Genomic DNA, 26,397 nt, shown 5'->3' with positions numbered 1-26,397 from the left:
GAAATCCCGACTATATCGAAATCCCGACTGTATCGAAATGCAGACTGTATCGAAATCCCGACTGTATAGAAATTCCGACAGTGTCTTTTATTATAAATGATCGCCAAAACCCAACGTTCGAAATCCCGACTATATCGAAATCCCGACTGTACCATAATGCCGACTGTATCGAAATCCCGACTATATCGAAATCCCGACTGTATCGAAATCCCGACGTATCGAAATCCCGACTGTATCGAAATCCCAAAGTATCGAAATCCCGGCTGGCAATCACGAAATCCCGACGTTCGAAATCCCGAGTCTATCGAAATCCCGACTACCATAATCTGGACAATCAAAATGCCNACTGTATCGAAATCCCGAATATATCGAAATCCCAACGTATTTTTAATCCTGGATATTTCCATACAAAATCTGTGACAACCATAAGCCCGACTATACCNAAATCCCCACTGNTCAAAATCCCAACGTTCGTTATCTTCGCGGAATAGCTCGACTGTATCAAAATCCCGACAAGCATAATCCCGTCTATATCGAAATCCCGACTCTATCGAAATGCCGACTGTATCGAAATCCCGACATCCATAATCCCGACTGTATCGAAATCCCGACAGTATCGAAATCCCGACAGTATCGAAATCCACTTTCAAAATCCCGTTAATCAAATTATTGACATTATAAATGACGACGGTGGCAATCGCAAGCCCGACAACCGAAATACCGTCAATCAAAATCTCGACGTTCGAAATGCCGACTGTATCGAAATCCCGACATATCAAAATCCCGACAACCATAATCCCGACTATCGAAATCCCGACTGTATCGAAATCCCGACATTCAAAATCCCGACGTTCGAAATCCCGGCCTTTAGAAATCCCGACGTTCGAAATTTTACTATTGACAAATAAACCCGACAATCGAAATCCCGACTATATCAAAATCCCGACAATCAAAATCCCGACTATATCGAAATCCCGACTGTATCGAAATCCCGACTGTATCGAAATCCCGACAATCGAAATCCCGACTGTATCGAAATCCCGACTGTATCAAAATCCCGACGTATCGAAATCCCGACTATATCGAAATCCCGACTATGTCCCGACAGTGTCTTCTATTACCGTCTATTGAAATCCCAACGTTCGAAATCCCGACTATATCGAAATCCCGACAACCATAATCCCCCCTATATCACAATCCCGACTGTATATTTATACTCCCGATATTAAAATACCGACATATCGAAATCCNGACTATATCGAAATCCCGACGTATCGAAATCCCGACTATATCAAAATCCACGAAAACGCATTCAAAATCCCGACTATATCGAAATCCCGACTTATCGAAATCCCGACTGTATCGAAATCCCGACTATATCGAAATCCCGACACTCACGTATCGAAATCCCGACTATATCGAAATCCCGACTGTATCAGAAATCTCCGACAGTATCGAAATCCCGAACATTCTAAAATCCGATCAAGCGANTCTCGAAATCCCGACTGTATCGAAATCCCGAAATCAATCCCGTTCGAAATCCCGACATATCGAAATCCCGACTATTCAAAATCCCGACGTTAAAAATCCCGACTAGTATCGAAATCCCGACAACCATTGTATCAAAATCCCGACTGTATAAAAATCCCGATAGTATCGAAATCCCGACAGTGTCTTTTATTATATATGATCGCCAAAACAGAACATTAATGAGTTATCTTTGCGGAATAGCTCATAGTGTTTCATTATAATTATTTTATCCATTTTTCTATTATAATAAAGATAATTTTAAAAATTCATCGCTCGAGTTTTTTTATTTCTAGAATATAACGGTGGGAGTTGAGATTATTAATTGTTGTTATTAACTATTAATAACAATATATATATTTATTATTGTATTTGGTTTCATTGACTTAATAAAACTTAATATTAAGAAATATTCTAAACTAAAATTAATTTATTGTTATTAATATTAAATAATAGTAGATGGTGACTGCGTTTCGGAATAATTTAAAAATGTTATTGTATACATTATAATAATAAAAGACACTGTCGGGATTTCGATATTGTCGAGATTATGGTTGTTGGGATTTCAATAGACGGGATTTCGGTTGTCGGGCTTTCGATATAGACCCGATCACTGATAGTACTTATAACACTGATAGTATCTTATAATATAAAGACATATACATTATTTATAAAAGTACCTATGAAGTAAAATAAATATTATATATTGTTATAAAATTGTGTAAGTTGTAGGATGTAGTCATTCATCTTGTTACAAGCATACGCGCAGTCTTAGAGCAAAGATCTTAATAATTATAAAGATGTCCCAATATAAATAATAAATTTACAAAAAAATCAATATCAGGTAAGTAGGGGGGGGTCTACCCAAAACCGAAAAACATGGCAAAAGTTTGGGAACCTCTGGTCTAAACGGAGAAGAATTTTAATCAAATTATGCGACGCTTCTTTGATGAAACGAAAAGGACATGTCAAATTATCATTCCCACCGAAGTCCTAGCGCTTTGTAAATATAATGAAGCACCCTGTCTCAATTAGAAGCATCGTAAAATGTTAATGGTAATTTGTCTTTGTTTTAGGTTGTGGTGAGGTTCTTCGAGCCGTCCGTGGGTCAATGCTTGCTGGAGCCTTGGGCGAGAGAGCTGGGCTTCGTCATATGCTACGGTGCGATCATCCTGAAGCTGTACAGACATTTGATCGAATTCAGGACGCGGAAGGCTCATCGTTGGGTCGTCAAGGATACCGATCTGTTGAAGTATCTGCTGATCATGGTCGTATCACTACTGGCCTACATGGCTGCATACACGACGACAGCATTGGATTTCATGAGAGAAGACTTCAGTCTATTGTACAAAGGCAGGACGGGTCAGGGACTCTACTTCGAGGCATGCAAACCGATGTGGTGGGATTACGTGACCGAGCTGGGGGAGATCACCGTCCTCGTCTTCGGCATACATCTGAGTTACGCGAGCCGAAACGCTCGCACTCAGTTCCATGTGAGTTGGTTGGGTTGGTTAGTAGTAAACGCGAATCGTGATGGTGACGAGAACACCGAAACGAAACAATCGTCCGTCCTCATCATTTTCTTTATGTGCACTTCTAATTATACTGTTTGTAGGTAGATAACCGCAGCTGAGCTGCAACACCGAGTCAAGGTTACGTACATTTTAGATACTGCAAAATGTACCTAATGCAAATCATTCCTAGTAGTCTACAGGGAATTATCATTTCAATTCTTAAACAAAAACATAATTAGTAAAGTCAGAACATATTTTGTTAGTAATCAATGAAATACTTATGCAAAGAATGTTGAAAACATTTGAACTTACTTTATAACAGTAAATAATTTGTGACAACTTTAACTTGCACTTGTTCTTAGCACAACTCTTTTGAGTATTAAATCTAAATAAATCCAGTAATTTTCTCTTGTCCATACGTTAAATTAACATTATCCAATCATTTAACAGATTTTCAAAGATAATTGACTATAAATATCACAATTAGAAGGCTTTCTTTTTTAGAAACTCATTAATAAGTACCTATTGCAAATCATTCCTAGTAGTCTACAGGGAATTAACATTTCAATTCTTACACAAAAATATAATTAGTAAAGTCAGAACATATTTTGTTAGTAATCAATGAAATACTTATGCAAATAGTGTTGAAAACATTAAGTAACATAAGATTACTTTATAACAGTAAATAATTTGTGACAACTTTAACTTGCACTTGTTCTTAGCACAACTCTTTTGAGTATTAAATCTAAATAAATCCAGTAATTTTCTCTTGTCCATACGTTAAATTAATATTATCCAATCATTTAACAGATTTTTAAAGATAATTGACTATAAATATCACAATTAAAAGGCTTTCTTTTTTAGAAACTCATTAATAAGTACCTATTGCAAATCATTCCTAGTAGTCTACAGGGAATTATCATTTCAATTCTTACACAAAAATATAATTAGTAAAGTCAGAACATAATTTGTTAGTAATCAATGAAATACTTATGCAAAGAGTGTTGAAAACATTAAGTAACATAAGATTACTTTATAACAGTAAATAATTTGTGACAACTTTAACTTGCACCTGTTCTTAGCACAACTCTTTTGAGTATTAAATCTAAATAAATTTAGTAATTTTCTCTTGTCTATACGTTAAATTAACATTATCCAAATATTTAACAGATTTTCAAAGATAATTGACTATAAATATCACAATTAAAAGGCTTTCTTTTTTAGAAACTCATTAATAAGTACCTATTGCAAATCATTCCTAGTAGTCTACAGGGACTTATCATTTCAATTCTTACACAAAAATATAATTAGTAAAGTCAGAACATATTTTGTTAGTAATCAATGAAATACTTATGCAAAGAGTGTTGAAAACATTAAGTAACATAAGATTACTTTATAACAGTAAATAATTTGTGACAACTTTAACTTGCACTTGTTCTTAGCACAACTCTTTTGAGTATTAAATCTAAATAAATTCAGTAATTTTCTCTTGTCCATACGTTAAATTAACATTATTCAAACATTTAATAGATTTTCAAAGATAATTGACTATAAATATCACAATTAGAAGTCATTTATTGCACAAAATCTTTGCTTTCGTCATGAATTGCATAAAAATTTGACATCTTTTTTAGAAACTCATTAATAAGTATAGTTTTTAATTCCTATATTCCATAATTCCATCGAAATTGAAATGACAATATTTAATTAATTCTAAACAAAAATATACAACAAAATTAGAATCATTTGTATTGAAGATTTTCATAACAAGCAAAATAAAAAATCTATTTTTAAAATTCTCAAAAATTTCAATTACAAAATTACGAGTATTCAGACCACGACATAAATATAATAATTAAGCAATTATGTTTTCACTATAATTACACGTTGAACTCTATAAACTTTCGACAGACTTTTTGCGCTCGAATTAATAGCATATGTAAACCGGCGATCAGAAACGTAATTGAAAGATGCACTAGCATACATTTGAAAGAAGTATAATCTTTGTGCTATTTCGCATTGTCCGTGCAATAAGTAATTAACATTCTGTGCGGAATGGAATTGAAAGCTCTAATGCGGCGTAAAATAAGCTAACAATCTGCAGTTTTAGCAACGTTCATCATCAACATTCATCATAATCGTAGTTTCTTCTATCTCTACTCGCGAATTATACGGAACTAAGATGATATATATATATAAATGCAGAACAGTTTTAATGTGACACCATAAAAGTCGCGTTTTTCGAATTAACTGCGGAACGGCTCATTCTTATTTATTACACTTATTCCGATTCGCAATTTTATTTAGTGTAATTTTTTAACTTCTTTTTTAAGTATACATTACATCTTTGTACGTAACAGATGTGAGTCGAATTTGCGTTTAATTCGCGACGATCTGCAAGAGTAATGACTTTTTCGTGCGTTGTGTCGTTACTCTTTGTTTTAATGCGGAAAGTTTTGAATGGATTTCGTTTGTCGGCAATAACTTTTGGTGAATAAGAGAAAAGGAAAGGATATTTATGCGTTTTTCCGTTCAGTTGAAATTGAAATGACAATAAACGTTGTTGTTTTTTTTAATTTGTTGTTGTTGTTGTTGTGCTGTTGTTTCCAAGTGACAATAACGCACACTTAAATCATTTTAGTACCTGACGAGCCAATAATCGTAAAACGGTGATTGCTTTGAGTATATTTGTGCATTTGAATTAACCGAAAGTATTTATAAGTTTTCCTATTTAAAAATTTAAAATAATTCAACAAAAACTAAGTTAATATTTAATTAATATAATAATAATTGATTTAAGTAATACCAAAAAGAAATACAATTTTACTAGAGAAAAATACAAAAATTGTAACAACGTTTCTTTTTATATCAAAAACAAATCAAATTTTTTATCACTTCATTTAGTTTCAAACTTAAATCATTTTAGTACCTGACGAGCTAATAATCGTAAAACGGTAATTGCTTTGAGTATATTTGTACATTTGAATTAACCGAAAATATTTATAAGTTTTCCTATTTAAAAATTTAAAATAATTCAACAAAATCTAAGTTAATATTTAATTAATATGATAATAAATTATTTAAGTAATACCAAAAAAACATACAATTTTACTAGAGAAAAATACAAAAATTGTAACAAAGTTACTTAATTATTTACTAGAGAAAAATACAAAAATTAAAACAACGTTTCTTTTTATATCAAAAACAAATCAAATTTTTTTTATCACTTCATTTACTTTCAAACTTAAATATTATTCGTTGATGTACATTAAGTTGTTATATAAAGTTTGACTAAACTTGAGTCAAATTTGTTGGATTATGCAAGTGTTATAAATTTAAAAAAAAATACAAAAAATATATATACATTTTCAATTTTTCAAGATTAATTTCAAATTGACAAAGTTGCTTAATTATTTACTAGAGAAAAATACAAAAATTAAAACAACGTTTCTTTTTATATCAAAAACAAATCAAATTTTTTTATCACTTCATTTAGTTTCAAACTTAAATATTATTCCCTGATGTACATTAAGTTGTTATATAAAGTTTGACTAAACTTGAGTCAAATTTGTTGGATTATGCAAGTGTTATAAATTTTTTAAAAAATACAAAAAATATATATAAATTTTCAATTTTTCAAGATTAATTTCAAATTGACAAAGTTACTTAATTATTTACTAGAGAAAAATACAAAAATTAAAACGTTTCTTTTTATATCAAAAACAAATCAAATTTTTTTTATCACTTCATTTAGTTTCAAACTTAAATCATTTTAGTACCTGACGAGGTAATAATCGTAAAACGGTAATTGCTTTGAGTATATTTGTACATTTGAATAAACCGAAAGTATATATAAGTTTTCCTATTTAAAAATTTTAAATAATTCAACAAAATCTAAGTTAATATTTAATTAATATGATAATAATTGATTTAAGTAATACCAAAAAAAAATACAATTTTACGAGAGAAAAATACAAAAATTGTAACAACGTTTCTTTTTATATCAAAAACAAATCATAATTTTTATCACTTCACTTAGTTTCAAGTATTTAGTAAATGATTTATGATTCGTTGGTTTAGATTAAGTTGTTATAAAGTTTGACTAAACTTAAGTCAAATTTGTTGGATTATTCAAGTGTCATAAATATTCACAAATTTTCAATGTTTGAAGATGAACTTTAAATTGACAAAGTTACTTAATTATTTGAAAGTATTTAAATCAAAAATAACAGAACTTTCATCATCTGTAAAAAAAAAACTTAACAAATCTTACTCGAATTTTAGCACACAAAAAGAAAACTGAATCTTACTTAAGTTAAGTAAACATTAGTAATAATCCGATTAAGTTAATATAATTAAATTAAAGATAGTTTTAAGATTGAAACTTCAGAAACTTCAGAATCTTTTAATCTAAGAGATGTAACTTTCCAATATTTGTTTATGTATTGTAATTGGATTACTTCAAGTATTGATGAATTCATAACTCTTTTTCAATCAATAAATTACACAATTCATAACTGTTTTTCATTTTCAGGAACGAAGATTTCTGTGCGCCGCGATCTGCATCGAGCTTGCAGTAAGCTCGATCTTCTACCTATCGAGAATCTGGATCTTACCTGGTCTCCATCCGGACGCCGTCCTCATAGCAACCTGCTTACGGACCCAGTGCACCGCAACGCTCACCCTCCTGCTCGTCTTCGTGCCAAAATTTTGGTATCAACAGAAACAGGTCAGATCTTTGGCGCAGGAATATTCCTGCAGGTTTCCCGTCGATGCTTTCAAGGTAACTTGATTGCACATCCTCACCTGAAATAACTAAAACAAAAAATTTGTATATACATAACGTATCAATCGATCGATCACATTGAATAGAAAGAAATGCACTGCACTAAATATGAATTTAAAAAAATTATATTATTTAGATCTCTACACATTTCGTGACGCGGGTCTTTGACCCCGGGCTTACTGTTATTATGGTTACCATGTTACATAATCAATTCTATTGCCGTTCTCTTTCTCATACACTCATTCTCGCATTCTCACTCTTTTTCATTTGTACCATGTTCTTCTTTGGTATCCAACGATGAATACGTAATCAACATCAACGGTGTCCGGTTTTTGATTTTATTTCATCCATGAGCGGATTAATATTAAAAATAAAGTAGATCAGAATTCAAATAATTGAAAAATATTATTGGCATATTCGATAATTGTGCGTAGATTCGAAAGTAGCACAAATTTATAAAATAAAAGGGTAAATATTAGGGTAACAATAAATGCTGCAATAGCTAAATAATAATTTTGGAGTTGTCAATCTCATTTTGAAATATTAAATGTAAATTTTATTGAAATTTATTAGGTCATGTAACATTTATTTAAATCTAACCAACAAATAAATGAAGTAATATCCAAATAATCAATTTGAGGTTATCAGTGTCTTTTTGATATGTCAATCTTATTGGATTTATTCATAGCTTTGATATTTCACTGATTTATGTCAATGTCAATGTCATTTTGAAATATTAAATGTCAATCTTATTGAAATTTATGATATTTGTTCATTGTTTTTTGACATATCTCATTTTCAAATAACAAAAAAAAACACTAACCAATAAATTATTTATGGATTGTAGCTGTCAATGTCATTTCTAAAAATCAAAACAATAAATACTGCTACAGCTAAATAATAATTTTGGAGTTGTCAATGTCATTTTGTAATATTAAATGTCAATTTTATTGAAATTTATAAGGTCAGGTGACATTTATTTAAATCTAACCAACAAATTAATCAATTTGAGGTTATCAGTGTCTTTTTGAAAAGTCAATATTATTGGATTGATTCATAGCTTTGACATTTCACTGATCATTTTGTAATATGTCATTTTAAAATATTAAATGTCAATCTTATTGAAATTTGTGGACAAATATGTCTATAGCTTTTTGACATTTCACATTTTCAAACAAAAAAAGAAACACTAACCAATAAATTATTTATGGATTGAAGCTGTCAATGTCATTTCTAAAAGTCAAAACAATAAATGCTGCATCAGCTAAATAATAATTTTGGAGTTGTCAAAGTCATTTTGTAATATTAAATGTCAATTTTATTGAAATTTATAAGGTCAGGTAACATTTATTTAAATCTAACCAACAAATTAATGAAGAAATATCCAAATTATAAATTTGAGGTTATCAGTGTCTTATTTAAAAATCAATATTATTGGATTTATTCATAGCTTTGACATTTCACTGATCCATGTCAATGTCATTTTGAAATATTAAATGTCAATCTTATTGAAATTTATGATATTTGTTCATAGCTTTTTGACATTTCACATTTTCAAACAAAAAAAAACACTAACCAACAAATTATTTATGTTTATATTATAGCTTCAACAGCTGTCAATGTAATTTCGAAAAGTTAAAACAATAAATGCTGCAACAGCTAAATAATGATTTTGGAGTTGTCAATGTCACTTTGAAATATTGAATGTGAATTTTATTGGAATTTTCGATAAATGCTCATAGCTTTAACATGTCACATTTTCCAAACAAAAACTGTCAATGTCATGTTGAAAGGACAAATTATTCAATATTGCAATAGCCACCTAATCCTATTGGATTTCTTGATATTTGGTACATAGTTTTGACATTTCACATTTTGAAGCAAAAAAGCTAACCAAATAAATGAATTATCAATTACCTAATTAGTCATTTTGAAGTTGTTAATGTCATTTCTAAATGTCAAAATAATCAATGATAGTAAATTTGGAGTTATTAGTATCATTTTGAAATATGAAATGTCAATCTTATTGGATTTTTTTGATAATTGTTCATATCTTTGACATTTCACATTTAAAATAAAGAATCAAAACTAACTTATAACTCAATTGTGGCTAATCCATATATTCGTTTTGTATTTGTCAATGTCATTTTGTTAAATGTCAATTTAATTGGAATTTTTGGTATTTGATCATAGCTTTCATATTTTCAAACAAAAAAAACACTAACCAATAAATTATCTATGGATTGAAGCTGTCAATGTCATTTCCAAAAGTTAAAACAATAAATGCTGCAACAGCTAAATAATAATTTTGGAGTTGTCAATGTCATTTTGAAATATTGAATGTGAACTTTATTGGAATTTTCGATAAATGCTCATAGCTTGAACATGTCACATTTTCCAAACAAAAACTGTCAATGTCATGTTGAAAGGACAAATTATTCAATGTTGCAATAGCCACCTAATCCTATTGGATTTCTTGATATTTGGTACATAGTTTTGACATTTCACATTTTGAAGCAAAAAAAGCTAACCAAATAAATGAATTATCTATTACCTAATTAGACATTTTGAAGTTGTTAATGTCATTTCTAAATGTCAAAATAATCAATGATAGTAAATTTGGAGTTATTAGTACCATTTGGAAATATGAAATGTCAATCTTATTGGATTTTTTGATAATTGTTCATATCATTTCACATTTAAAATAAAGAATCAAAACTAACCTATAACTCAATTGTTGCTAATCCATATAATCGTTTTGTATTTAACAATGTAATTTTGTTAAATGTCAATTTAATTGGAATTTTTGGTATTTGATCATAGCTTTGACATGTCACATTTTTCAAACAAAAACTGTCAATGTCATGTTGAAAGGACAAAATAATCGATGGCTATTGCAAACCCAATCTTATTGGATTTTTTGATATTTGATGGATAGCTTAGACATTTTCAAACAAAAAAGCTAACTATTTAAAAATGTCAAAATAATCAATGATGCAACAGCTCAATAGTAAATTTGGAGTTATTAATATCATTTTGAAATATGAAATGTCAATCTTATTGGATTTTTTGATAATTGTTGTCATATCTTTGACATTTCACATTTAAAATAAAGATTCAAAACTAACCTATATCTCAATTGTGGCTAATCGTTTTGTACATGTCAATGTCATTTTGTTAAACGTCAATTTAATTGGAATTTTTGGTATTTGATCATAGCTTTGACATTTCACGTTTAAAATAAAACAAATCAATCAATTTTGTATTTTGAAATCTACAATTTTCGTTCATGGCTTTGTTCTAGTTTCTCAATTCGCACCTGTTTATAGTTTATAGTGTGCTTCTTGCACATGTAAAGCCTGAGGGGTGTTTGAGAGACACGTTCGACAAAACGTTCAATTTCACGGTTCGTTTGGTCCCGAAAAATGAGGAGGATTCGATAGATTCGAATCCTTCGGGGGAAACTACATTTGCATAATATACGAGAGCAGGCTTTAACGCCAGATGATGTGAAGAACGCTTTTACACTATGATGGAAGTGGACGTTTCGCATTTAACTTCGTACACTTGACATGCTTTCCACTACTCGACCATCATTATTTCCCTATTTTCCTCCCGGTCGCATCGCGAAACTCACGTTCGCCTCGCATTCCGTTCTCGCAGAATTTAAATTACGCTAAAAGGAAAACATGCATTAGGCACGTCCTCATCCGCAACTAAAGGGTTTTACAAATTAGACTAAAAAGCTGTTTTCTTCTTATGTAAAACGGTAATAGAAGTAATAGAACAAGTAACAACTTAAATTAATTATTCTGTGCAATGCAAATAGTAGAAACGAAATAGATTAAATACATAATTTCGTCAATTAACCTACACTTAACTATTTGCTACAATGATTTATCTAGTGGAAAGAAAAATTACTTATTTTTATAAATCATGGATTACATTAATTAATCCAATTTCAAAATACTAGTATTATCTAATTAGTACATAAAAAGAAGTGCTTAAATAGATTCTTACATTATTATTTGACCAAAATTAGTTTAGTTGATTCAAAGATCTACAAATTTATCCAAATATGCACTTATAAGCACTAAAAATTAAATAACGAATCAAAAGATGCAAATTCTAGATAAAAGCTTTTGCATTTAGATTTTATAACTAATATAACTAAATTTATTCTAAATTAATCAAAAACTGATATATACTTGACTTAACTATATTTAGATGACATTAAAAGTAAATACACTAAATTTAACAAAAAATGAAAATACTGGGAGAAAAATTTCCATCTATAATCTAGATTCCAGGTTTCATAATCAAAGTACTAATTTTTTCATTATTAAAGATTTCGTTATATTAAAAATACATTTACATAGACTTATAGCAAAAGTAGTATTTAAGTATGTATATGCAACATATAGTCTAATCTTCATAAACAAAATAAGTGAAAATTTAGTTTACTTATTTTGTTATATGTTACCATTTTTTTAAAATTTGTTTTAATATTTTGAAATAATATCAATTTTCTTTGTCTTCGACTGTAATAATTATCAGAATGTTCGTAAAATTTGAACTGAAATGTGATTAACAGGAAGGCTATGTTCTCAGTTAATAGCGTGATAAAAGTAAATTCAAGGGAAAGGGTTGTTCCTGAACTTCGGTTATTCGTTGATAGATGTCGCTACTGAACTATATACTTCTGGAACGGTGGCAATCTAAAGCCCGACAACCGAAATCCCGAGTGTATCGAAATCCCGACTGTATTGAAATCCCTACTATATCGAAATCCCGACTATGTCAAAATCCCGGCTACTCTAATCCAGACAATCAAAATCCCGACTATATCGAAATCCCGACTATGTCAAAATCCCGGATACCCTAATCCAGACAATCAAAATCCCGACTATATCGAAACCCCGACAGTGTCTTTTATTATTATAAATTTCTACAATAACATTTTTATTGCAGTCGGGATTTCGATATTTTCGGGATTTCGATACACTCAAGATTTTAATTGTCGGGATTTCGAAAGTCGGGATTTCAATAGATTGTCGGACTTGCGATATAGACGCCTTCTGGAAATATATTGCATTTCTATACCATTAAGTTAAATAATATTATTTAATTATAGATAAGCAAATTAGGGAATGATTTAAAAATGAATATAAAAAATTATTATAGAAAATCCAGTTATTTCCAACAGATAAGAAAAACGACTCACGACTATACGACTCACCTAATTAGTATCATCTTTAATTTAATTTAAAACTGATTAACATTTGTAAAGATACTTAAAATTAGTTTTCATTATTGATATTATCTATTTCTTCGAAACGAATATACAAATTTGATAAAATATAATTAAAAATTTCATCATATTATGAATTAGGGATATTAATTAATATTTTTTTATATTCTTAAAGTAAATGTTTTTCTCCATTTGAAATGTACAAAAATAGACTTTTTTTTCAAAGAAATAATTTATATTTTATTTTGTTTTCATTTCCGCAAATAGTTCGAGCCCCAGGGATTCGTCGCTTGCAAACAATAAATCAATAATTGCACCTACATACATATGCAGGTGCAATTATATCTGCAGGTGAAAATGCAATTAATTATCATAAATTATCCGATGAAATTGTTTTTGAAAAAGCGAAAATACAAAATTGATTTTATTGTTTTTAAATAATAAAAAAAAATGTATTATATAGAGAATGAAATGGGAGAAGTAGACAGGATGCAGGTAACCAAGGGCAACGGCTAACTAGATTTTTCCCGGGCAAATGCCCGGGGATCCGCTGGGAAATTTCCATTTTAATGATATACATAGGGAAATATAATTAACAAGCAAAACAGAATCGAGAGAGAAAAAAAGTTACGAATTTTGATCAATACATCAAATAATATTATTTTTTCTTATATTCCAAATTGTAATAGACTTCATGTAACAACTATATTACGAAAGTTAAGCATGATATGTAAAGGATATAACTTGGATAGATGATAAACTCAAAGCAATTATAATGAAGACGATTTTCTTATAAAGTAGTAAAATTATCCAACAAAATTATTTTTTTCCTAAATTATATCAAGTTATCTTCAGGTAATTAATATTCTACAAAAGTTAAAAGAAAACTTGAATTAACTTTTTCTTTAATAGAATTCAAAACGTTTTGAGCAAAAAACTGAATGATTTCAAGATTAGTTGATTTATAATCAAAATATTAGTTTAACAGTTAAATGCGTTTATCATCGTTGTCGGCCATGAATCCCGGATCTTTGGAGCTCCCGTCCACACTACATGCGTACTCGATTACTGCAGCAATAAATCAATAATGCATACCTGCAAAATTTCCATTTGAATGCTCTCTCAATACAGCTATGAACCATTAAACTGAAGAAGTACTTAGCAAAAAAAAATGTAACTATCAAAACAAGTTTTCCTAACAACATATTAAACGTTTTACGTTATTTCCTGCAAAAGTAACGTAATCAATATTTAATTCATGACATTTTTAATAGAAGTTTTTATTAATTTTACAAATATCTGTTTTCGTCAAAATATTTTGCAATTAGTACAATTATAAACTTGAAAAAAAAAATAAAAATCATTAATTTTGACATGTGTCAAATGTTTTAGGTTAGGTATGTTTTTTTTGTTGTTTTTGACATTAATCAAATGTTTTTGTCTTGGGTAATTGTAACAAATCAATTGTTTTATATTTTGTTTCATCATTTATTTCACATTTTGTTTTGTAACTGAGTTATGACCACGTGTCAGATACGTGGAATTCGTCCACGTGCCTCCTCGATCAATTATTTCTATTTTCGTTCGGTAATTGCCTGTCTTCTGCAGATTCCCTTTGCGTAAGCTTCAATGAAAGTTGAAAAAAGAACTATAGGATTCGATATAATTGCGATATTCGATATAAAAGCTAAGAAATGTTACAACTTTTTTTCTTGTAAAGTTTAAAATAATTAGTTTTAAATAAAATATGTAATAAAATAATCCACAAATTAATTTCCATTTGAAATTAGAAAGTGTTATAAAAGAAACGTTACTATTTAGTTTTACCTTCATTTATTTTCTATTGAGGTTATGTCAGTTTTGTTACTATAATCATACAATTTTATGATGTGATCAAAACTTAAAATTAATTTCAATAATGCGAACATAACAAAAATATGAAAAATTCGTATAACATTTATTTTAATAATAGTATTAAAACTAAATGAAAACAATTAATTATAATCTACTAATTGTTATTAAGAAGTAAATTAAATTTTATTATAAAAGTCAATAAAGTGTAAAAAAAAGTCAATAATTCCCGTGATTTGTATAAAATGGAACACACGTAAACACATGCATCCGTGATTGGGGGGGGAGGGTAGATTCTGGTAACCAGGAGCAACAATTATTGATTTCGAAATCTGCACGAGTCGAGACCCGGGGCAACAGAGATGGATGTGCATATGATTTGCATTTATTCGAGAGAGATGTACGCAGTTGCAGGACTGCAGAATCACTCCTGCGATAAATTCGTACACGTATCCCGAAAAAGAGACAACAATATGAAATATTATGCAATACTTTCAACATCATTATTAATAAAAATATAAAAAATAACCTAAATTAAAGTCAATTTTAATGGAATTTTAGCAAAATAAACTTGAAAAATGAACTTACATAATTAAAGTTGAAATCTACTCGTTTATTTTCTATTACTAGATGTATATACAATTTGAAAGTTGAGAGTGGAAAGCTTTTACGAAGCGGAAAAATGTAATGTCAATAGAAGGAAGATGCGATTAAATGATGGGAGGCTGCGGACGTGCAAACACAATTAAGCGAGATGGAGAGCCGCCGTTTCCAGGAGCAACAGTTATTGATTTTGAAATGCATGCACACTTTTCGAGATGATAGAGACGGATGCCCTAGCAACGAGAGATGATGGAGAGAGATGCAAGTAGTTGCAGGACTGCCGAACAAATGTGTGTGTGTATATTGAGTCGGCATGGAAACGAGCTTTGTGTGTCCCCAGAGACAAAATCTCATATCTATTACGCAATATTAATTAATTAATTGAACAGAAGAATAGAAATCAAATGTATTAAGTATAATTATATAACTTAATTTTTTACCAAAAAAAAAGGAGTAATATTTAGTGAAGATAATGTTAATATCTCAGGTAATGAGATATTTCAATAAAAAAAATAATTAGGATACTAATTATTTAGAATTTATTTTGTTCGATTAAAATTTAATTTATGAAATTTTCAAATGGGAATTTTCAAAAATGTTTCAGATTTTTTTTTTACATGACTTTATATACAAAGTAAAATAGTTGACTGAAAAACTGAAAACAAAGTAATTTACAGATTACTAAATAATTTAATTAGTTCAAAATCTAAATTATTGTATGTAGAATTCTAATACAAAAATTCTATTGCAAATAATGAGAATTATCTGAAAATTCTTCTAAACTTTAGAATATGTTCCAGTGTTTCTCAACTTGGGGCCCCACGCCCCACATGGGGCAAATTATGTATATGTACATAAGGGGCATGAGAATTTTAGGTGTGGCCTGGTAGAAAAGTTGTAGGGAAACACTGATTTAAAGTATAAAATGGATGAGATATGAGAGTAGGAAGGATACAATCAATATAGATTTTGCTGTGGGTAGACGGAACTGCGAATAAAATGGATGCAGGTAAACGTGTTTTGTATTTCATTGGAGAAATATATGTGTAGACAGGACCGGATTAAATTAAATATTGAAAAAATTGTTTCTTTTCTAAATTGAAATTACAAATTTTCAAGAAACTATCAGTTTTCGTTATAAACAAATTAAATTAAAAAAAAAAACAATAATATTTGTACATTTTTCAAATTCAATAAAAATTTTAAAATCGACAAAAATTTAATGAACAGAAATATTTCAACTTTTGTTTTTAATGCTTTACAAATTATTATTTCCACTAATAACTAAAAATATATTAATTAAATATTTTTTTAATAGTAATTTCTATGTTTATCTATTAAAAAACTTAGATTTTGAAAAAAAAAAGTTATTAATTTTAAAATAACAAAAAAAAACTATTATTTTTTTATAATTATCAATTGAAACTAATCAAAAATTAACTCACAACTAAAAATTTCAATATTGAAAAAAATGTTTCTTTTCTAAATTGGAATTACAAATTTTCAAGAAAATATCAGTTTTCGTTATAAACAAATTAAATAAAAAAAAAAACAATAATATTTGTACATTTTTCAAATTCAATAACTTTTTTAAAATCGACAAAAATTTAATGAACAGAAATATTTCAACTTTTGTTTTTAATGCTTTACAAATTATTATTTCCACTAATAACTGAAAATATATTAATTAAATATTTTTTTAATAGTAATTTCTATGTTTATCTATTAAAAAAATTAGATTTTGAAAAAAAAAGTTATTAATTTTAAAATAACAAAAAAAAACTATAATTTTTTTATAATTATCAATTGAAACTAATCAAAAATTAATTCACAACTAAAAATCTGTATGTCTCTATTACCGTTATGTAATTGAAATGCGTTGAAGTGAGATGAAAACATAAACGGGGTGGGATGCAATAAATATTGATTTGTCTGTAGCGTTCCGAAATCTGGACTGACGGAGATGGATCGCGCCGCGCCGCACGAACCGCACATGATGAAGCGAGATGCAGGTAGTTTCCGGAAAACGGAACGTTAAACGGGATGGGAAGCCGCGTACGTCCTGGATGAAAAACGTTGCGAAAGCAAAAATCGCTTGAAAAAAACACACAGAAGAAATTTTAATTGCAATTGAAACGTTACTTGGTAATAGTAGGCTAGGGTACTACTTGGAGAAAGAAGAAAAAAATATGAAAAATTGATTGAGAAATATTTACATGACAATAAACACAGCACAAGTATAATCTACTTGAGAAGTATAGTGTTTAGAACAGTCCAAGGTTAACAGCTGGTTGCTGGTCGATCGATGTACTCATGCGCTTCGTTTTCATGTAATAGTAATCTTAGGGTTTAACAGTAGGCTGGAAACACAAGATTTTGTTTATTTCTCCAAGAGCGGAGGTGTTGTGTCAACGTGCCAATCAACAGAGTTGAAAAATCAATAGATTTGATTTTGTTTTAAAACAATTTGGTTTGAATAACTTTTACATTTATTTTCTGCTTGCCTAATTTATTACAAAACTAATACAAAATTTGATAATTTTAATGAAAATGATTATCTTTGTCAATTTCGAAATCTGATGCAATGTTGTGCTCTTTTTGTCTTCTCAACAATTCCATCCCGTTTAGAGTTGCGCTTTCGCAGCTAGTTGCATCCCTTTCCTGCAAACGCAAACCATCGTACACCCATCTCCAGTTTCCTAGGTTACGTCAAAATCAATATCTGTTGCTCCGGGATACCTCCATACCTAGTATTCCGCGCGTACGTACGCGACAGCTCTCATCTCGTTTCATCGGACGCGAAACCCGTGTACATCCATCTCGTTTGCATCACAGCATATCTAACTATTAAAAAAAAAATTAGCTCACATTCGAGGCTTTCGTTCGTTACAAATTAATGTTAGATTTGGAATTAGATGCGGCTGTTTTTTTGTACCCTTTTCTTTTGGTGCATTATCGAATATTGAATGTACCAAATAAAAGGGTAAAAAGAAAGCAGCTCGGCTCGCTGAAGGTTTTTTTTTTCCCAGAATTCCCGGGGCTCGGATCTCTTGCATCGGGGGTGGGGGTGTATGTGGGTGTTGATGCATTATCGATCATAACAGGTGAAGCTCCGCCTACTGTCGCTCAGAATTTCGCGTTTTTCTTTATGAAAACGTCTTCGGATTGAAGTTTTTCTTGTGCAATCACATGGATCCAAGGTGTTCGATGGTGACCGTGAAAAAATCCGACGAAAATCTTTTCAGGGGTGGCTAGGAGAAGCGAAAAATTGTTGCGGTGGTTTTGCTCGTTTTATCATTTGTCGCTGATCCTGTTTTCGTCCTGCAGGATGTTAACGCGCATGGACCGTTGACCGGGAACAACAGCGACGTCGAAGTGGGGGAAGTCACCCTGGCCGACATGAGTCCCGACGATATAAGGGCCGAGCTGAAGCGGCTCTACACGCAGTTGGAGATCTTCAAGACCAAGACCATCTGCAGGGACAACCCGCACATCTCCAAACGCCGAGGTGGCAGGAAAGCTCAGCACAGAAGATTCAGCTTGCAAGTAGGTGCAATTTATTTATTTATTTACACAAACAAATAATTTATTACAATTTAACAAAAATCTCATAACCATAATAATAATTAAAATTCAGAATTTTAACAATAATTCATAAATTTCAATGTCATGCATACATTTCATTAATCTTGATCGAATTCCAATATAAATTAAACTATTTCCCAATATCTAAATCAATTTTTTCAGTAATCAATTTTTTTCTATAAATTTTCCATTTTTCCTCAATTGAAAATTTTGTTCAAATTTTCGAACATGAACGTGTCTATAATAAATGTATATTTATTTTAAATGTTTAAACCAAATTTCGAAAATCCACCTGCCACTATTTAACTATTGACAAAAATAATGATTTTAATTCCTAAAATAATGAATGAAAAATGTTGTATAACTTTTTCTTTCATAAGTCAAAAATTCGAATAATTGGAATTGGAATTAACAAAGATAATTGAAGTGAATTGAAGATTATTTTTCTTAATGAGAGAATGCAATTAGACTTTTATAGATCCAAATAATTCTGGATGTATCGAAGACTTATTGTGTTTGTATCATTTCGAAAAAAAAAAACTAAATTTTTGAAAATTTGTAAAAAAAAAGTATACAAAAAGTATGATAATGCAATAATTGTAATGATAAAATGCAATTAGACTTTTATAGATCCAAATAATTCTGGATGTATCGAAGACTTATTGTGTTTGTATCATATCGAAAACAAAAAAATACTAAATTTTTTGAAAATTTGTAAAAAAAATGTACAAAGAGTATGAAAATGCAACAGTTGTAAATAAAAACAATAAAGAAAAATATTTTTTTCACAATGATAGAATGTAATTAAACTATTGTAGATCCAAATAATTCTGGATGTATCGAAGATTTATTGTGTTTGTATCTTTTCAAAAATTTAACTAATTTTTGAAAATTTGTAAAAAAAAATGTACAAAGAGTATGAAAATGCAACAATTGTAAATAAAACAATAAAGAAAAATATTTTTTTCACAATGATAGAATGTACTATTGTAGATCCAAATAATTCTGGATGTACAGAAGACTAATTTTATTTTTTGATATTGTTAAAAAAAAATCATAATAAAGATGATCTGAAATTGATTGATGCACTTTTGGGTGCGGTCCTCAATGAAGGAGAGGTTGAGGTCGTCAGGGCGGTCATAAAATCGATAAAATCCAGGACCAACCTTGATCTGAATGCTACGCGCAGCATCCCCCTGTTGCCAAGGGTTGCAACAGTCTGCAGCTTGGGATAGGCACGCAATCGATTTAGATATTCAATTACATTTACTCAATATTAAATAAAATTATTTTTGGAATTAATTGAATCATTATTTGGAATTTGTCAATTGAACTATGGGAGAGATACAGAAATAGTTGCAACAAAATTTTTTCAAAATATTTAATGGCAGAAAGAGTTTGGTTTAATAATCTATGATTGTCTATGAACGTTCGAGATTTTGAACAAATTATAAATATTGTTGAATACTTGGAAAGTATCTTTCTTGTATTTGTCTGAATCTTGTCCCATTCTACATGTTGTTCTTGTTAAAGTTATTTGGCAAGTACTTGAGTAGATGGTATTACGTTGCATGGGTGCATGAAAATCGATTAATAATTAAACGTTTTTACTAACGCCAACAGAAGAAAGGAAGTCGTGAAAGGGTAAGTGGGGATGACGAGGAACGAGGTCAAATTTTCAAATTTGCACGTGCGATTGCAACACGAGTTGCTCTAATGCTGCCTGTTGGGGGTTTTTTTTGTTGTGCAGAATCTCTACGGTAAACATCGAGTTCAGAAGCCAGCGCCGGAGGAGACGACGGAAGCAGAGCCATCGCGGACTCCTGAAGACTCGGTGTGCAGCGTGGAGGGAGCGAGCGGAGATCCGCAGGTCGCCGATTGCAGCGGCGCCAAGGCGTGAACCTTCCCGTCGTCGCTGAATCCTCAGCTTTTCTGCTTGCCGCATCTTTGGAGGTGTCCCGAGGGAGGAGGAGGCAACGTTCCGCTTCGGTAGAAGAAGAGTTATCGTCGCTCTCGTCCTTGGGACAGCCGAGGAGCTGTGTCTGAGGTGCGTTCGCTGGTCCTGCTCATCTAGTGGACGCCGATCGAGGCTCCGGGGTTTCTGAGACCCCGGGGCCGACGATGCCCCACGTCCAACTGCTGCGCAAGCCCTAAGGTGCAGGCGTCCTAAAGGGCTTCGACCGGATGCCCACCGATCACCTGTAATAACACCAGAGGAGACCCGAGACCGACGGAGAGGGCGATCGATGGACGAGAAGTCACCATGACGGACCATCGTCGGTGGTCAGTCGTCAGAGACCCTTGCGTCCGGCCACACTTCCGGATGGTCCACCGTGAAGCCCTCGGAGGGCAGCCGAGAAGTGTGGCCGAAGATCTTAACACCAACAGCACGACCACCATCACAACCAACGTCGAAGATCATGCGTTTGGTATATTCGTGATGATCAATGGACCCCGGTTAAATAACAGACCAGAAGGACAAAACCGCGTCTGGACGAGGGCCGCAGTTCGGGAGCGGCCCACTCCGACCCCGTTTCACAGAGACAGACCAACAGAGATCTGCTAAACCCACAAATTACACTTAGCTGAAAATAGACGAAATCATTTCAAAAAAACCACCAAGAAAAAAAAGAAAAGGGACAATGTACATTTTAAATTTTTCTCATGCTGCACCCTTGCATGCTCGATGTTGATCACCAACAGCACCATCGAAATGGTAAAGTCGGATCGATGATGATTATGTGAATTGGGGCAAGACGATGGTTGCGACACATTCGTCACAACAGTTCTTCTTTGGATATCGTCGTCAGGCGAATTTGACTCGCAACCAGGCACGAACGCATCCCGGTGTGCTCGTGCTTCGCGTTTGGAACCTTTCCCACTTCGATTCCCTCGACTTTCCACAGGACGCCGGGGAGCAACGCGCGCCGAAATCGTATCTTACCAACACGATTCCCGCACGCGTTGCCCCCTCGACCCCACGGATCCCGTTCAATGAAATCCGCCCATCGTCTGCTACGATGGTGATGGACCTCTCAGCGAGCGAATCTGAAAGCGTCCCAATAGCGAACAGGGTCAAGCTTGGATCGGATCTAGTATACTACTACTAACCATTACTACTACTCCTAGACGCGATCCGACCTGGACCCAGACGCCGTTTCTGTAAAACAAAAAGGGGGAACCGTGCGCACGTTCCGAAGATTCCTTAGATCTTTCAGGTGGAAGTTTCAGATTCCCTTCCCCATGTTCGGGTTGCAGCTGGCCTCTTCCTTTGATTACGAACGATCGCGCCTTCTACTACCAACGCCTAAGTTGAAACCCTTTTCAGTTCGAAAGCCTGGGTTAATGAAAACTAAAAAAAAACTAAAACCATCTCGTTTCCAGCCGGGTCGAATCTCCGCCGCGCGCCGGACTGTCATAGAGGAGACGGGAGGGCCTTCCCGGAGGTCCTGGGCTCGGGATTCTATGACCTTCGCGGCATCAGTTCCCGAAACCCATGCGCGCACCTCTCTGCACTTACTTAACTTATCCCCAAACCCACCTTACCTTATTATTCCTTCTTTCGAACCTTTCCAGCATCGTGGCGCGGACTGACGGGGGTGGGTCCACCCTTCTTCGAACGTTTCGCGACCCTTTCAACTAAACAAACAAAAACAAACAAAATTATGCAAGCAGCACATCTCGAGCCTAAACGCTGCTGTTCTCAACCGATTTTCTCGCGCGCCATGGTTTCGAACTGAGTCCTATGGTCAATCGAACGCGGCTGGAAATGGTCTCTTACGCACAGAACATTCTACATCTGAGTTCGTTTAAATCTTATCCCCCCCCCCCTCGGTTTGCACCATTTTTTCGAAGACAATAATTTAGCCGATCCACGGAGTAGAGGAAGAGGCACGTTGATCCATCCGAACCCTTATTTCAGTTTGTACGAAATGGAAGCACGCAACAATCCGTTGACCATTCGGACGTCGTGACCGGACGCTTCGCAATTTCACATTTTGCCAAACACTTGAAAATAAACATAAAGATGGGGAGCGTTCGCGATCGAGCACGGCCCAAACAAAGGCGTTCCTCACACCTGGACGATCGAGTGTTCGTGTTTATCGTTTCGTAATTATAGTTTCCGCACAATTGAATCACACTGACGAGATGATCACAAACAATAAAAATTAAATGTCTACAGTGTCTGTTTAGTGTAAATAGTATTTAATGGAACATACATATATATATATATAAATAAGTATAATATTCCCCATAGACAATATGTACTTTCAATTAACGATATCAATACCAGTGTTTCCAAGTTAGAGTTTCAATATGGTTAATTTACCTTTAATTTATAAAATAAACCACGAAGCTGCAGCACTTACTGGAAATTCGTCAGCGAAGTCATGAAATCTATAAAAAAATATCACATTTCCACAAAGTGGGGGCACCTGCAACAGAGTTCCCGGAAGCACGCACAACCTAACATCGAAACATCGCTGCTCCGAGGATAGGATTTGCAGGCCGTGCAGCTTACACGTCGTTCTCGAACGTGAGAAACTGGAAGCCCGCTCCATCTGGGGCCCGTTCCAGAACGACGTGTGCCCTCAAGAAGAAATCAAGTTCAAAGATAAAAATGTAACCGACATTAAATTTGATTGTAACGTTTGTTCCGCCAAGGATCGGCCACCTTGATAAAAAAATGTCGAACGAACGAACGAACGAACGAACGAATTAACGAACGAACGAACGAAAATATAAGGTTATCCTGTATATAACATCAAAACAATATAAAATAACCAAAAACGAAACGAAAAAAAATTGTCTTTTATTTCCTATTCACCCTTTCCTTTCACTTATACCAATCGGGGAACCGGGGTAAATTACCCAAAATGGGGTAAAAATGTTTCCAAACTCAGAGAGCGGTTCTCTGACTACTTTTCAGATCTTGATGTACAAACTGTGATTTGGGTTGAAGATCCTTTTAAATGTGAAATTACTAACATACCAGAAGAACCTCCAGGTTTGGCAGAGGCAATTCTTGAACTTCCATCCAATACTGTATTCAATTTGAGACCAAAGCAAGTCTTTTTGGTTGTCAAAGGCTTTCAAAATTGCACATGAGGAGACGGTAAAAAAATTGCTGCCATTTGCAACAACTTAATTTTGTGAACAAGGCTTTTCCACTCTAATGAACATAAAAACGAAAAACAGAAATCGATTAAACGCCGAAGACTGTATTCAAATTGCTCTTACATCAAAAAGTCCCAATTTTTAAGTAATTACATCAAACATGAAGCAACATCATTTTTCCAAAACCTGAAGGAGGAAAGTTTCAAATTAATTTTTGTTTGTTCCAATTTAAGAATTTTATTTTGTTTGTCTATTATTACTTGTTACTATTTTCATGTAACTCTTTTTTATAAATATGTAAATGCAAATTAATTCACTAAATAATGTTTATTTAAAATTTACACTGATTGTTTTCTATTCAGAATGGGGGGGGGGTAATATCGACTTACGCAATAATATTTTGGGGTAATGGTTAAAAAATTTCCACGACTAATTCTATAAGTCTTATAGAATTAGAAACAGATGAAGAAGGTAAGTGTTTTTTTATGTTAATATAATGAAAAACCTTATGGTGTTCGATCTCTTCCAGAGAGAAACACAAAAATAATGAAGCAAAACAAATGTAAATTACGAAGACATAAACCGGCAGAGACAAATCCGATTAGCATATTGACTTAACGCCAAAACCAGAGTGCAGTGTATAGAATTAGGATCGGCGCCAAATGGGCTGGAACAGAGATTAGTTAAGGACTTTTTATTTTACCGGAATGTTCGATTAAAACTCCGCACCGGTTTTCCACTTTCCGTCTCACTCCTGTAACGACGATTTAATTACTGATGCCCGTGCGTTCGTAATCAGTTCCGAATGTAAATAGCGACAATTATAATAATGGCAAATTGTAAAGCGGCAATTACTCTCCTCCTTTTTCTCAAACCCGATGTCCATCCATAATTCAGAAAGCAACGCTCTTAATTACATCGTTCGTGCATTATTCAAGAGTGGTCGATCATTGTTTACATCCATTAGTTGAATGATTTTCAATTCGAATTGACTATTGCAAAAAAAAAAATTCTTCCATCCTCGAGAAGATGTCAGGAAGCAGCAGCAGCAGCAAGTGTTATTATGATTTAGCTTCAATTACCATACGAAATTGTAATGCTGCCAGTCCAGAGACCACCGTTATTACGACTTCTTTCTGCCCGCTTTTCCTTTCCATTTTCGAAACGACTCTGCCTTGTCTGTCTAACAGTAACGCGATGCTATCAACGCTTTTTGATAATAAAACGTCAAGTATGAATTACCGCGCTAATCAATTGAGGAAGAAACACAACAAGAAGCGAAACACCATTAAGCTATTTATATAACAACCGCTCGCAATAAAAACTAACAGTCCGAACGCTTTTATTAAATAATCATTTATATCAGTGGCGACTCGTCAGTTGCTTACATATATAAGAATAACTCGCATAGTCCGGATTTCGACAAATATCTGTTTGAAACCGGAATATTCGAGCAACTAAATGAATTGAGAAAAAAAAGAGATCATCATATATAAACAAATAATTTTGTAATTTTTCTGAATTAAAATTTAGATTTTTTTTTTAATTGTTCAAACTGTGTATCCGGACTGATCGAAGCCGGACTATGCGAGTTACTGTTACATTGGATGGAAAGATTAAAAACAAGTTCTTAAGAGCCGCCACTGTTATTTATCAATAATAGTTATTAGAATTACATAAGAGACTGTAACAAATATACAGTTCGAACTATCATTCAAAATGCGTGTTTATACAAACTATACAAATTTATTCATAACTTAATCTAATAACTTTACTCGATTCTCGATATGCAGACGAACGTGCTGTTAAATATACGGTACAGCGATTAGATTTATCTTTGCAATTCAGGTCTTTTTCATTTTTTTTTTATTTGCTAAGTTTGTTCTGGCAAGAAATAAATAAAAAAAAAGAGTTCCTTGACTTAAGTGGAGTAGCAAACGTGGGCGGTTGTGTTTAACTGTTCTCTTACAACTCGTGCCTCAATGTCCGCTCCAACCAGAGATTCATTTCCAAGTCAACAAAAGTCTTGTTATCCTCTTCCCTCGTTCCACTTACCACATTGTTGATAATTATTCGCAAATTGTTACTTTAATTACTTATTAAAATGCTATTCAACTAGAAAATTTAAGAAATATTTCAGAAACATTCACGTTTCAGTTTGC

At 32.4% G+C, this 26,397-nt stretch overlaps 1 protein-coding gene across 3 annotated transcripts in view; it reads left to right on the top strand.

Annotated features, from left to right (window-relative positions):
* The window catches only part of LOC108557667 (probable G-protein coupled receptor 158), a 33,916-nt gene extending 11,446 nt beyond the window's left edge, over positions 1–22,470 (top strand). Inside the window, exons 5-9 of one of the 3 annotated variants that reach the window (XM_017914282.1) lie at positions 2,604–3,020; positions 7,576–7,770; positions 18,860–19,078; positions 20,741–20,761; positions 20,868–22,470. In XM_017914282.1, coding sequence (XP_017769771.1) covers positions 2,604–3,020; positions 7,576–7,770; positions 18,860–19,078; positions 20,741–20,761; positions 20,868–21,017 — 1,002 coding nt within the window. In that variant the 3' untranslated portion in view covers positions 21,018–22,470. Of the gene's footprint in view, positions 1–2,603; positions 3,021–7,575; positions 7,825–18,859; positions 19,079–20,740; positions 20,762–20,867 lie in introns of all 3 variants that reach the window. The other 2 variants (XM_017914280.1, XM_017914281.1) reach the window with 2 other exon arrangements.
* The last annotated feature ends 3,927 nt before the right edge of the window (positions 22,471–26,397 follow it).

The sequence above is a fragment of the Nicrophorus vespilloides genome, unplaced genomic scaffold (assembly GCF_001412225.1).
Source record: "Nicrophorus vespilloides isolate i.1.1-1 unplaced genomic scaffold, Nicve_v1.0, whole genome shotgun sequence".
NCBI lineage: Eukaryota > Metazoa > Arthropoda > Insecta > Coleoptera > Silphidae > Nicrophorus > Nicrophorus vespilloides.
This window is presented reverse-complemented; position numbering and strand designations above follow the sequence as displayed.